At 41.3% G+C, this 14,837-nt stretch overlaps 1 protein-coding gene and 1 pseudogene across 23 annotated transcripts in view; one reads left to right on the top strand and one right to left on the bottom strand.

Annotated features, from left to right (window-relative positions):
- Positions 1-14,837, top strand: part of ZNF532 (zinc finger protein 532) — a 129,365-nt gene that overhangs the window by 63,737 nt on the left and 50,791 nt on the right. For 18 of the 23 annotated variants that reach the window (XM_033238757.1, XM_033238761.1, XM_033238770.1 and 15 more), the window contains one exon: positions 11,531-11,712. The exons of the other annotated variants lie outside the window; for them this stretch is intronic. In XM_033238757.1, the coding sequence (XP_033094648.1) occupies positions 11,531-11,712 (182 nt within the window). The remainder of the gene's footprint in view (positions 1-11,530; positions 11,713-14,837) is intronic. 23 annotated transcript variants of the gene reach the window in all.
- LOC117062653 lies at positions 3,185-3,320 on the bottom strand (annotated as a pseudogene).

Genomic DNA, 14,837 nt, shown 5'->3' on the forward strand with positions numbered 1-14,837 from the left:
CGGGAGGAGAGATTAGCATCTTTTCTTTTGTGTGTGTTTGCTTTGGCATCACTTTTGTGTCTTGCTGGGATGAGTAAAATAACGCAGGTCACCTATTTCACGTGGAATCCCAAGGAGTGAATTGGGGCAAAATGTACATTTAACTCTCAGGCCAGATACACACAAGCAAAACACTCACCTCCTGTTCTGTGTCCTTTTTGCAGCCATCCCCTCATCTATGTAGGCCACTGAGCTCACCACAGAAGGGCGTTGGTTTGTAGTGAGCTTCAGCCCACTGCATAGCCAACGCACTGCAGGACCAGCTGTGTGAAAAGGCCCCATAGCACGCTGTCCTCCTGTTCTTCGTTTCCCCTTTCTCACTGGATCCAGAATGCCTCTCCACAGCTTCCCATTTTCCCAGACACAGCCAGACTGTGTCACTCAGACCCAGGCGGGGAGTGTGGCTTCTGCCTCAGTAGGAGTAGCTGCTGTGTCTTCAGCATTCATGGTTTAACCCAACCTGGAGTCTCTTCCTCGGTTCTAGGGGCTCAGTAGGATGCCTGTGGCTGTTGCCATCCTAGCCTCCACATGTGACCATGGAGGTTCTCGCCCATTACTGTTGCCCGGGGTGCCATCCAGCAGCCATGGGAGCAGGAGGTGGGGGCTGCAGTAAGACAGAGAGAAAAGAAAAGAGAAAGTAGCCTTTGTTTCATCCTTCTCACTTGCCAGTCACATGACTGTCGGCCAGTTTATAGTTTGTTCAACTCGATTGGGAAAACATCTACCCACAGAACTTGGTTTCTGTCTGAGGGTGGCACTTACAACGCACATGACCGCTTACAAATCTAGAAATGGACCCAGGGGAGCCTGAGGTACCGGTGGCTGTGCCGAGCCCCTCCTTTCCTCTGTTGTCCAACACGTTCCATATATATTTTTTTGAGATGGAGTCTCACTCTGTTGCCCAGGCTGGAGTGCAGTGGCATAATCTCGGCTCATGGCAACCTCTGCCTCCTGAGTTCAAGTGATTCTCCTGCCTCAGCCTCCAGAGCAGCCAGGATTACAGGCACACACCATCACACCCAGCTAATTTTTGTATTTTTAGTAGAGACGGAGTTTCACCATGTTGGCCAGGCTGGTCTTGAACTCCTGACCTCAAGTGATCCACCCGCCTCAGCCTCCCAAAGTGCTGGGATTATAGATGTGATCCATCCTGTCCAGCCAGTATTCCATGTATTTAACACTTTAACTTTCCATTTCCCCATTGACCTCCACATTCTTGGTAGCTCATGGGTGAATTGGAAGAGTGTACCAGCCCACATTGTAACAGCTTTTCTGTGCTCACACCCTGGCCTGTGCTTTCTGGGGTAGGAACCCAGTACAATTTAAGCCTGTGCCTGCGACTCTGAGGCAGGGTGCCCTGGGTCTGCACATTAGTGTCTAGTTAGTCTAGTCTCGTCACCTGAAGTGGATCCCTGAACCGACCCTGCTGCCACTGTTCATGGTTCAGAAAGTGTAAGGGGTGTGGCCTCTGGGGTCCTTGCTAGATTGGCAGGTCCTTCACTCAATGCCTTTCAGCTCCTTGGTTTACCAGGTCTGGAGAAAGGTACTACTTTGGCAGAGGGACTTCCTTCCCTTTTTCTTTTGAGATAATTATAGATCCATGTAAGAAATAGTACAGAGACAACTTGTATACCCTTCATCCAGTTCCCCACAATGGTAACATCTCACAAAACTATAGAACAGTATCACAACTGGGAAATGGGCATTGACTCAGTCAAGATAACAGAGCTTTTCCAGCACTACAAGGATTTCATATTGCTCATTTATAGCCACCCACACCCTCTCCTCACTCCTTAACCCTGGCAACCACTAAGCTGTTTTTCATTTCTATAATTTTGTCATTTCAGGAATGTTATGTAGATGGAATAATATCGTATATAACTCCTTGGGATTGACTTTTTTTCCACTCAGCATTTTTCCCTGGTTGTTGCGTATATCAATAGTATATTCCTTTTTATTGCTGAGTAGATTCTGTTGTATGGTTTACCATAGTTCATTTAACCATTCACTTGTTGAAAGACATCTGCATTGGATCCAGTTGGGGGCTATGATGGATAAAGCTATTATTAACATTGTGTACTGGTTTTTGTGTGGACATAAGTTTTTATTTCTCTGGGATAAATGCCTATTTATCAGCCGAATATAATTGCTGGCTTATGTGGTATTTGCATGTTTAGACTCTTAAACTGTTTTGCAGAGTAGATGTACCATTTTATATTCCCAGGAGCAGCACACAAGGGATCCAGTTTCTCTGCATCCTCCAACATTTGGTGGTGGTACCATTTTTAAATTTTAGCCATTTTGATAGGTGTGTGGTATTATTTTATTGTAGTTTCAGTTTGTGTTTCCCTAGTGGCTAACGATGTTGAACACCTTTTCATGGGTTTAATTTGCCATCTGTCTTTCCTTTTTGGTGAAATGTCTCTTCATATCTTTTGCCCATTTCTAATTAGGTTGTTTGCTTTTACAACAAACCATTGAGTTTCACAAGCTCTTGATAGAGCCTAGATACTAGTCTTTTGTTGGCTATGTGGTTGCAAGTGTTTTCGCCTAGTCTGTAACTTGTCTTTTCATCCTCTTAACAGGTCTTTAGCAGAGCAAAAGTTTGTAATTTTCATGAAGTCAAGTATATCAGTTTTCCATTTTATGACCCCTGCTTTTGGTGTCAGGTCTAAGGCATAGCTCTCCCGTGTTTTTTTCCCTTAACGCTTTATGATTCTGTGATTTACATTTAAGTCTGTGACTCATTTTGAGTTGATGTTTGTATCAGGTGTGAGATTTAGGTGGCAGGTCATTTTTTCCCCCCTACATGGCCATTTGTTGAAGTTGCTGTCATCCTCCAATGAATTGCTTTTGTCATCCTCCAATGAATTGCTTTTGCCTCTTTGTCAGGTATCAGTCAGGCATTTGTGTGGGGGTGTTTCTGAGTTCTCTATTCTGTTCCATTGATTTGTGTGTCTGTCCCCTACCCGTAGCTACAGTCTGAGCACTGTAGGTAGCCTTCGGATCTGCTGGATGGATGCCTCCATTTTATTTTTCTTTCCCAAAATTGTTTTCACTAACCTAGTTTTTGCCTTTTCATATGTTGTCTATTTCTGTAAAACAACTTGCTGGGATTTTGATAGGAATTGCATTAAACCTACATATCAGTTTGGGGGAGAATTGACATCTTTACTATATTGAGCCTTTCAGTCCATAAACATGAGCACAGATTCTTCATTTATTTATACTGACAAGAACAGATACTATACTTGTTCTTAGCCGAAAGGCCGAGAAGTGATTCTTCATTTATTTATATCTTTGATTCTTTGTTTTGTAGTTTTCTTTTCTTTTTTTTTTTTGAGATGGCGTTTTACTCGTTGCTCAGGCTGGAGTGCAGTGGCGCAAACTCGGCTCACGGCAACCTCCGTCTCCCGGGTTCAAGCGATTCTCCTGCCTTAGCCTCCCAAGTAGCTGGGATTACAGGCATGTGCCACCATGCCCGGCTAATTTTGTACTTTTAGTAGAGACGGGGTTGAGACGGGGTTTCTCCATGTTGGTCAGGCTGATCTCGAACTCCTGACCTCAGGTGATTCGCCCGCCTCAGCCTCCCCAAGTGCAGGGATTACAGGCATGAGCCGCTGCGCCAGCCTTGTAGTTTTCATCATATAAGTCCTGTGCATGTTTTGTTAGATTTATTTTTTCAAACAATCATAAGTGGTATCATATTTTTTGGTGAGGACATATTCATCACTAATATATATAGAGACAAATAATTTTTATATATTGTGTATCCTTTGACTCTGTTGAACTCAGTTATTGGTTTCAAGGTTTTTTTTGGGTAGATTATATTGATTTTTCAGATATCAAAATAGCCTTGCATTTCTGAAATGAATCCCACTTGGTCAAGCTGCATATTTCTTTTTATTTATTTTGAATTATAATTGCTGCTATTTTGTTAAGAAGTTCTGCATCTATATGCATGTAGATTTCCTTTTTTGTTCTGTTCTTGTCCGGTTTGAGATAGGTTGATACTCACTTTTTAAAGAATTGAGAAGTATTCCCTCTTCAGTTTTTCAGGAAGAGAGTGTGTATAATTGGTGTTAGTTTTTCTTTGTTTGGTAGAATTCTTTGTTTGGTAGAATTCTCCAGTGAAACCATCTGGGCCTGGAGATTTCTTTTTTAGGGTTTAAAAAAAAAATACCTGCTGGGCTGGTGGTGGGGGAATTGGCAGAGATGAAAATTCCCCTTCGCTACTGGCCTTCTCTGACACCCACCATCTGGGTAGGGGCGTTGGAACAGACAGCTCGTTAGAGTCTCAAGAGGGTTGAAGTCTTGACTCCACCTCGACTTGGCACAGATTAGGGTGGGGCCACAGTGTTTTCTGTAGGATTTGGCTGGAGTAGAGCAGTCTTCATTTAAAAGTTTTCTGTTTTCCTAGGCACCCCTTTCTTGGTCATCAGCTACAGAGCACAGGCTTTTCTTGGGGCTATTTTTTTTTGTCTCTACCCATTGGCATTTTGGGTTGCTAGCTCCTTCAGCTCCAAATCTGGGACATATGAGGCAAAGAGAAACCTAGGGAACTGACTACTCTGTCATTCGTAGGGTCTTGAGGTCCCTAGCTAATCTTTCACTCCACCTTTCAGAGTCCTTTTACGTTTATTTTATATATAATGTTCAGGATTTTGAGTTGTACTTAATGGGAAGAATAGGGAAAGTGACGTTTATTCCATTTTCCTGAAAGTGGACGTTTTACTCCATTTTTTAAAAAAGATCCTAATGTAGCTGTCCTGTCTTCAAGGAGAGATTCTGTAATTGCATTATTGTGCTCTGCCAGAGACTTTCAGACCCCAATCTCAGTTGTTTTTGCAGTTAGGCTTCCTGGGAGGGTGACTTTCCATTTGACTTCCTGGGATTTCTGTTGTCTCTGAATTGAAGACATTTTCTCCGCCCAGTGTGTAAATTTCCTTTCTTAGCCCCGTCTTTAAAAGCAGTTAGGAGTGAGAATTGCTTCTTTTTCCTTTCACATCTGGTGAGCTGAGCCTCTTTTAAGACTTCAGCCTTTCTCTTAAGAACACGCTTTTCTTGATTTAGCTCAGTCACTATCCCCTTTTTTAATCTTTCCTTTTATATTTTATTTTTTCCTTGGTATCATTTTGTATTTTGACCTCCGTTTATGTTTTGAACAGAGCCTGTTGCAGTTTCCCCAGGGTGCTTCTCTGCACCCAGCAAAGGGTCTGTCTGCCTGTGAGCACCAGCTGGGGCTGTTCTTCCTATGCCTCTCACCATCTCCCCTTACGCATGCCTTTAGCCTTCTGAGACTGCCATTATGCCATGGGTTAAAGGAAGGTTTGGGTGGCATTTGGTGCATTCTCTTTGCCAGTTGCTGCTCCTCCTCCGAGTGTTCCGTAGACAATCTATGCAGAACTAACAATTGCCAGAGAGACTCAAAAGCACTGCTTCCTTATTAACTGGTCTGTGCTCAGTGACCCCCAAGAGCAGGTCACTGGTAAGAGCTGTGTTGGAATATATGGTTTTAACTTGAGGCTGTCTTTGCCATACGTTCCCAAAGCTGTCTTGGGATTTGATCACACTCTGGTACACGATCTGGACCAGGAACTGAAAGCCTGCTAGGCTGAGGTTAGACTGCCTGCATGCATCTGCTTACCCCTTGGAGGAGGCGGTGGCAGAGGGAGAGAGCCAGAAGGCTGAGGACCTTTGCGGGGATCACTACCTTCCAGGGAGCATGGAATCAAGCAGTACAATAAAAACAGAGTTCTGAGCAGTTGACTCTTTAGCCATTAAATCTGCCCCAGGTAGGGGTTTGTATTCTGATCTATCTGCTTAATAATCCCTGCTTTGGGGTACGTTGAGAAAAGGGAGTGGGCGAGAGACCAGAGGAGCTTTCCTCTTCTCTATAAAGTATTTAAGAGCTGAGGACTGTCGTTTGAATAATTGATAAATATCAATTTAATGTGTTGGGATGTCATTGCTTCAACTCCTCTTAAAACCATGTCTAAATTTAACCAACTACAGCCTGGAAATGCTTTCTGTAACCCCTTAATTTTAAAAACCTGTTTTCTTCTTGTGGAATTTGTATCAGCTATAGAATCACAGAATGCTATAGGTCTTTTGACCAGCCCTTTTATTTTACAATTGAAAAAAGCAAATGCCCAACTGGTGACAGAGCTGGGACTCAAGGCAAAGTTTCTGTATTGCTGGTTCATTCTTTCTGCTTGTCTAAGATGTCGAAGCATAGGCTCTTACAGCCAGAGGGACCATAGGAATCACATAAGGATGGATTCTTGGGGTTACTTCCAAGTCACCCTCCGGAGTGTGAATAAAGGTGACATTTGCAGTGGTCCTTGTTTTCGGGAATTGCTGGTTCACTTTAGTTTCGGGAACTTTCTGGGCATCATTAATACAACATACTAACTGTATTCCCGGGAGCAGCCTCTGCTGGTTCTCATTTCTAGATCCGCTCTGCTCACACAGCTTCCTCTGGAAACCAGGGGGCTCACCTGAATTCCTCCCTTCCTCCGTCTCCCAAAATACCCTTATTAGTGAAGACTCGTGACCCTTGGTTTTTGGTCCTGCTCTTCTAAGTGTTTAATTTAAATTTTGGTCACGACTAGTCCTGTCCTAGTTTATATTTTATTGTTATCAACTTTTAATTTACCCATATTTTTCGGTAATAAGCATCTAAGTAGATGATATGTGTTGGCCATATAGCTTTCTGTAAATTTGTTCATTTAACTGTCAACTCTTGTTAGGGATTTTTTGTGTAGCAGACTGATTTGAGGACAAAACCAGCACAGCCGTCTAGCTCTGTGAGCGAGGGGCATACAGAGCCAGCTCTGCTGTGTTTGCCTGGTATGACTTCCATTTAAGTGAGATCTGAAATGAAATGCTTTCTTTGTGTTCTCAGTCTGAAATTGGACAAAAGTGAAAGCCACAAAACAAACTGGTATACTTTATTATTTTTGGATAATTATACTGTAGACAGAAGATTATGGAACTGCTTTTAATGAGGTGAGAGTAATTTACTTAGCATCTGGGCCGACTGTTAAGCTGGCATTGTTTCTGCCTTTAGCTGCAGTGTTTCATGTTAGTGTAGGCTTTTGGTATGTTTGAAATTTAAGCATAAGTATACAGCCATACTTAATTTCTCTAGCCTCTCTCACTGTTTCTCATGTACCTCTCCCAGGCTGTTTTCTGCCTAAAATATGAGCAAAAACACGTAGAATTATTTTTCTTATTACTCAGCTAATTCCTCATCTACAGAAAGAGGATGTCAAGCTTGAACACTCTCTGATTCCTTAACTGGCCAGAATGTACCAGGCTCCCCCTTCCCTGTAGCCTGCATTTGCATGCCATTGATCGATTTCAGTGCCAGGATTGGATAGCAAAGGCTCAATAAGAGTGCAGTCGGCCGGGTGCAGTGGCTGATGCCTCTAATCCTAGCACTTTGGGAGGCCGAAGTGGGCGGATCACCTGAGCTCAGGAGTTCAAGATCAGCCTGGGCAACATGGTGAAACCCTGTCTCTACTAAAATACAAAAAAATTAGCCGGGTGTGACGGTGTGTGCCTGTAGTCCCAGCTACGTGGAAGGCTGAGGCAGGAAAATTGCTTGAACCTGGGAGGCAGAGGTTGCAGTGAACTGAGTTCGTGCTGTTGCACTCCAGCCTGAGCGACAGAGTGAGACTCTGTCTCTTAAAAAAAAAAAATGAGTACAGTCATCTCTTAGTTTCCTCAGGTGTTGTTTCTAGGACCCCCTTCAGATACCAACATCTGAGAATGCTCAAGCCCCTGTTATAAAATGGCACAGTATTTGCATAGAACCTAAGCACATCTGCCTGTGTCCTTTAAATCATCTCAAGATTACTTATAATATCTAATAGTGTAAATACTATGTAAATAGTTGTTATACTGTATTTTTTACTGTTGTATTGTTATTTTTTATTTTTTTCCCAAATATTTTTGATCTATGGTGGACTGAATACATAGATGCAGAACCTCAGGATACACAGAGTCGGTTGTAATTGCAAAGCGTGGAATGTGGGTACTTTTCAGCTTTATTTTCCTATAGCTTTCTAGTATTACCTGACTGTTGAAAAGTAATGTTTACTTTAAAAAGTAACAGTTCAACCGAGCACGTAAGTCTGCCGTAGAATAGAAATTAACTGTTTATTACCTAAGTACTGAAAACATTTATCCATTTTTAGATGACATAAGTAAAATGTCAAGAGACACATAAAACCACTTAGGTGCCCTTTCTTATGCTTTCTTCTATTGAAAAGGCAGTTACCGTCACATTCAACTGCTTTATCCTCTACTAAGTAGCTTCAGCTTGTATAGTAGAGTGTTAGAATTTTAAGATATATTTTAATTTACTTGATTAAAAAAAGTAAGGAAAGTCAGTCATTACAGGCCCCAAAGAAATCCTTGTCTGCCCTCATGCTGAAATACATCCCCCCAAACCCAGAGGATGTTCATCATTTTCATGAATTCAAAGCATTCCAGAAAAGCTAATGGAAGATACTCCTTTGTGCTGTGAAAATGCATCACCACTATCATGGGAAGCAGGGATGACAAGTTTTCTATAACAGGAACAGTGAATACAACTTGAGGGAATACAGTTAAGCAAATGATGTCATATGAGTTTAAAACTATTGATACCATGCAAGCATCAAGGAGGAGGATGTCTCCAACCAAAATAGCTTGTTTTTTTCCTCTAAATGGAATGGAGCTGGCATGGTGGCTCATACCTGTAGTCCCAGCACTTTGAGAGGCTGAGGCAGGAGGATTGCTTGTGGCCAGGAGTTTGAGACCAGCCTGGACTATATGGTGAGACCCTGTCTGTGCAAAAAAAATACAAACATTGACTGAGTGTGGTGGCGTGTGCCTGTGGTCTCAGCTACTGGGGAGGCTGAGGAGTGAGGATCACTTGAGGCCAGGAGGTGGAATCTGCAGTGAGCTGTGATCACGCCACTGTACTCCAACCTGGGCAACAAAGTGAGAGCCTATCTCAAAACAAGAACAAAAACAAAACCCAAACAGAATGGAGTCAAGGAGTAGAGGAGGCAGGTAAATAAAGACAGAAATGTGGGAGTAACTAAGCGTCTGTATGTAGATAGGCATGCATCTACAGAAACTAAAGGCAAGGTCTCTAGTGTCCAGTGCGACTCCCCAGTGACCATTTTCTCCCACTTCAGGAATTGCAAAGTATGAAAGCATTTTGATTTGAGGCTGTAGTCCCTATGACTCCCTCTTTCTCCTTGTGCTTCTGTATCGAAAGTGGGTGAGGAGCCTGAGCTGATGGGAACGAGTGAGTGCAGAGTCCTACAGTTGGGTGGGGAGACATGATGATGATACATTCCAGTGAATTTAAGTAATTCCTTGTGCATCTTATATGTATTGTGAAGGATAACCATTTGTAGTATATCTTGATGAAAATGTGAAAATTTTTTTCAGGGAACACTGTCTGCTTTTTAGATTTTCTTTCCATTTTCTATCATTCTAAAAGTAGTACAGTCACATTACTTTAGATAAAAGAGAAGCAGCAGGGGAGCGGGACTCACGTCGACACTGACATACTGTGGACACTGTTGGTGTATTTGCTAATGGTTTTCCCTGTGTTTTTGTTTATTCATTCATTATATCCCCACCCCACTCCTAGACTCCAGTTCAAATCCTGGTTCTTCCACTTAATAGGTTTGGAGCCTTGGGCGAGCTACTTAACTTTACTGAGCCTCATTTCCTTATCTATAAAATGGAGATGTTATCTGCTTCATAGGTTATGGGAATTAAATGAGATGATGTACTTCAATTTACTTAATGTATTTAAAATACCTAGCTTAATCTTACCATTTGACTCATGGTAGGATGGGACCCATCTATATATTTTAATATAACATATATATACACACATGCATGTGTGTGTGTATATATATGTATGTATATAAATGGGTGTGTGTGTATATATATAATGTTTTTTGACTTCTTTTAGTATAGAAAATGCTAACTGTATTCCCAAGTAAGTGCAAGACATTTTAACTTGCCTGTGGAAGTTCAGACATCATAATTCCCTGCCTGGGACTGTGTGAAGGTAGATAGAAGACTTGAGTTCACAGAAACAAATGATTACCTGTGGTAATGTAGATGTTAACAGGATCTGTTATTAATGAATCTGTTGACTGGTTTTCCTTGCTGTGGCTTGTTTTAACCTTTGAAATATGTGTTACGAGAAAAGGAGTGCTGTTTTTTTAATGATGCTAACTTCATCAAAGCTACCTGTAATGTTCTTATTTTGTGATTATAATAAACATTTTATGGGATAAAATTGTTATTTTAGTCCTTTCAGGAGAAAATCAAGAAAGAATTTTCAAGTGAGTTTCCCATTTTTCTTAGTCTAAGTCACTTGGAAGTTTAAACCTTAATTTTTGGGCGTGCTTCAAAAACTAGAAGAATAAAAAAAGTCGTTTTAAAATTTCTTAACTGTTGTCAATATAAACAAATGCTTTAAATCTTAGCAAGAATCTATATTTTGAGGCTTTCTTTGGCTTTAATACAAATTGTACATTTTAGAAGATGGTAGATAATTTGTGTTTGCATGAATTTTCTGAAAGTATTTAAACACAGTTTATGTCATATGCTATGTGAGGTTTATTTTTGGGGTAGAAGTAATAAGTCCTCAGTTTATGTTTACTTTAAGTTTTTTTTGGTTTTGTGTTTTTAAAAATATACCATGTTTAGTGCCTATATCCAAGAGGATGAAAAATAGTGTTTTGGGTTTTCCTGGATAGTTAATGATACAGAGCTTTTTCCAAAGAGGATTTCACCTTTAATTTTATTTTATACATAATCAGATTTTAAGCTCTATAAAATTTTAATTTAATGTCTAAATTTATATACTTGAACTTGAGTTCCTTGGTTTTAATTATAAATTATATCATGGCCAGGTCATCCATTTAAAGGCCAATTTAAGTGCAAAAAGAACAAATAATTGCTGTAGCCATTCTTTTGCATTTCTGTATTTCAGATTTCAAATAACTGGTCGGGGAACAACTGGATTAGCTTCTAATTAATTTTTATTATTTTGGAGAAAGCTTTTTATGAATTGTGAGGACTGTGACTACTGTCAAGATACATATGCCTATAAACTTGTTACTATGTATTAAAATTGTTTGCTCACATAAATTTGTAAGAATACCTCTTCTTTGCCCTAAGCAAAATGCAAAAGTAACGGAATTGGAACTCTGCTAAAATGGATGTTTTTAGCTCATACTTTGAGATGAGCCTGACTACATAGCACATACTGTGATTTTACAGGATAAAGAATTGTATGCAGGACATGTAACTTTCAAGTTGGCTTTTCCCTTGGGCTTAAGAGTCAATTACTGTAGTGTTTGAAATGAAGGATGTATAATTATCTGGAGGTTTAACCACGGTTCTTTGCATATTAGAAAGTACTTAGTAGGACCAACCCTGTTTCCCCCTTTGGTTTGTTTAGAAGACTTGCACTATCTGCCAGATGCTGCTTCCTAACCAGTGCAGTTATGCATCACACCAGAGAATCCATCAGCACAAATCTCCCTACACCTGCCCTGAGTGCGGGGCCATCTGCAGGTCGGTGCACTTCCAGACCCACGTCACCAAGAACTGTCTGCACTACACGAGGAGAGTTGGTTTTCGGTCAGTATATCATTCACTTATGTGCAAGTAAAACTCATTTACTTACAACCGCACAGCATTTTGAGTGGTCTGCACACACCGTTTTCTGGGTCATACAGTGATACCTCGATTAACAGATCCTCTGGGAACCTAGCTCGTTTGTAGAGTCCATCCGTTTGAATCTTCTTAATGTAATGTCGACCCTGCTGGTCCTCACAAATCGGAGGGTCATGGGGCCTGTCCTTTTAGGCACAGTCTTGCATGTGTGCAGGTGTGACTTTGACTGTCAGCTTTTTTTGTGTCTCTACCGTTTTTAGCAGACTTTTGCTATCATACTCTTTGCATTTTAACCCCTGCAAGAAAACTATACATTCTGTACCTCTTAATATTTCCCCTTCTCATGAAAACAGAAATAGTGCGATGGTCTTTTACTTTTATTTTGTCCACGTTGAAGGATGGGGTGTATGTCCCAGCCTTGCACTCCAAATAACTTACTCTTCTTCCCCACTCCTCCTCCCCTCTCCTCCTCCCCTCTCTTCCTCCCCTCTCCTCCTCCCCCTCCTCCTCTCCCTCCTCCCCCTTCCTCCTCCTCCCCTCTCCTCCTCCCCTCTCTTCCTCCCCTCTCCTCCTCCCCTCTCCTCCTCCCCTCTCCTCCTCCCCCTCCTCCTCTCCCTCCTCCTCCCTCTTCCCTTCTCCTCCTCCCCATTTACTCCTCCCTTCTCCTCCTCTTCCTCCCTCTTCTCCCCTTCCTCCTCCTCCCCTCTCCTCCTCCCCCTCCTCCTCTCCCTCCTCCTCCCCTCTCCTCCTCCCCTCTCCTCCTCCCCTCTCCTCCTCCCCTCTCCTCCTCCCCTCTCCTCCTCCCCTCTCCTCCTCCCCTCTCCTCCTCCCCCTTCCTCCTCCTCCCTCTCCCTTCTCCTCCTCCCTCCCCACGCCTCCTCCTCCCTCTTCCCTTCTCCTCCTCCCCATTTACTCCTCCCTTCTCCTCCTCTTCCTCCCTCTTCTCCCCTTCCTCCTTCTCCCTCTCCCCATTCGAGTTCTCTCATTCCCCCCTTGTCTCTTCTGTGTATCTTCACTGTGGTCCCTTTTACTGCCCCCCAGGATTCTCAGATGTGCATTGTACAACATCTGGCAAATCTAATGTTAGCTAGTGTTGAATGATGATACATTTGAACTTTTTTCTCCATCTTATGACCTTCTGTGCCTTTTATATTTTCACTAAGAAGATTCCACCAGAAAACATGTCATTGATACACAGTGTCTTTGTTAATAGAGGTATTACTGTACTATATGTTATCTTAACATTACGTATTTGCTTACCTGGTACCTTTGTTAGATTGTTAATATGCAATGATTTTTTTTTTTTTTTTTACCTGTAATAAGTTATGTTTAATAAAAATGAAGTCCAGTTAGTATGATTTGATGGTTTTATTTAAGTTTAGGTTATGGTATCATCAATTCCTAGATGGTTCTGCCCAGTTTTCCATTAATAACACTAAGCTATGAGACTAACTTCACATTTTATCTCATGCCTCCAAACCTGTAATGCACAAGTGTTTTATGAATTGAGATCTAGCCTGGTGGAAACCTTTGGCTTGGAAATCAAGAAACCAGTTTTCTTGTACCACTTCTGCCAGTAACTAATTATGTGGTAATTCACATATTCTCTCTGTGCTGTGGTGCCTTTGTCTGTAAAATTGGTACATTGTCTGCCTCCAGCTCCACTGGGATGTTACTGAGTAAAACAGGATAATCAAAGGTGCCCCAGATCTGCAAAGTCCATGCAGAATAATACTTTCGTTCTTGCCATCACGTTTTGAAACTATTATTAATGGATTCTGCGTTTAATAATAGAAAGCAGCTCTGCAGCACTTCCCAAATGCTCTTCTTTGCACTGATGTCCAATTTTTCTCAAATGTTTAGTTTTTCTAATATAATGAAAGTAAACTTAGGTTGGTATGATTAAAAGAAGTATGACTTCTGCAATTTTAGCTATTGCTGCTGTCTTTCCTGAATTAAAACAGAAGCTCCACATGCAGGCTGAAGGTAATCAACTCACTTGGGAAAAGACCATCCTTGCTCTTCTGTTCTTTTGCCCTACTCACAGAGTTGTTCAAATTTGGTATTTTGAATTGCATATTTCAAGTTGTTAACAAAAAATTTTGTGTTCAGTGTGGATTTTTTTCTCCCTGGACTTGAGGCTATATGGGGCTGGTAAAAAACAATGTGTTGTGAAGTTTAGTTCATATTGACTGCTCCTTTAGAAAAGAGGAACATTTTTAACCATAATTGTTTTCGTCTGCTGCTTCATATAATGGTCCATGTTCATGTTTAAGTGGGGCTTAGTACCCTGTGGCCTTGTCATGTTTTTTGCTCCCTTTGGCTTTACAGTTACTCATTTTCAATATGTCTTTTCTTTAGCCAGAGGAGTCTAATGTGGCAGCATGGTTCCCACGCCTCACTTTGTCTCGTCTTGGTGCGGTGTGCCTTGCTGTCTCTCCTCCTGCTCATATTACATCTCCCAAATATTGATGGGTCATCCCTGGCTCCTGGTTAACTTGGTAAAAGTAATATATTGGTAAAAGTCAAATATTTTTTCTGAATTTTCCTGCCTCGTGATACACTGGACTCTGTATCTAGAAAGGGGAATGGTTTTTATACTGTAAACTTTTTTTTTTAATTCAAAAAATAAATAAAGCTTATTGCTCTCCAGAACAGGACTTCAGGATATTACATATTTCTTAGTAGACAGGATTTTTGATAGCATTAAGATACTGTATGAGCCGTTCGAAGTCTGCCTTTCTTTGTCTTATTTACATCCCCCATTGGCCTCTGTTGCCCCCTGAAACTCCTCTTCTTCCTGTAGGCAGATGTTATATGACTTTTTAAAATACCCTGCTTTCGTTTCTTACATTAAAGAGGGTTTCCCTTGGCCTCCATGGCATTCTCTGGGTTGAGTCACAGCCACTTCCTTTTGCTTCAGAAAATTCCATCTTTATTTTAGATACTTCGTTTTTATTTGCTGTACATTAAACCTTCTTCTCACTCCAAGTGACTTTAGGTTATTATTGCTTTTCTCTGTATTCCTTTTTGTCCTTCCTGGGTCTTTTGCCCTTTGAACACCATCTTTCTATCCTTCATGGGAAAAT

The sequence above is a fragment of the Trachypithecus francoisi genome, unplaced genomic scaffold (assembly GCF_009764315.1).
Source record: "Trachypithecus francoisi isolate TF-2019V2 unplaced genomic scaffold, Tfra_2.0 Contig01474, whole genome shotgun sequence".
NCBI classification, from domain to species: domain Eukaryota; kingdom Metazoa; phylum Chordata; class Mammalia; order Primates; family Cercopithecidae; genus Trachypithecus; species Trachypithecus francoisi.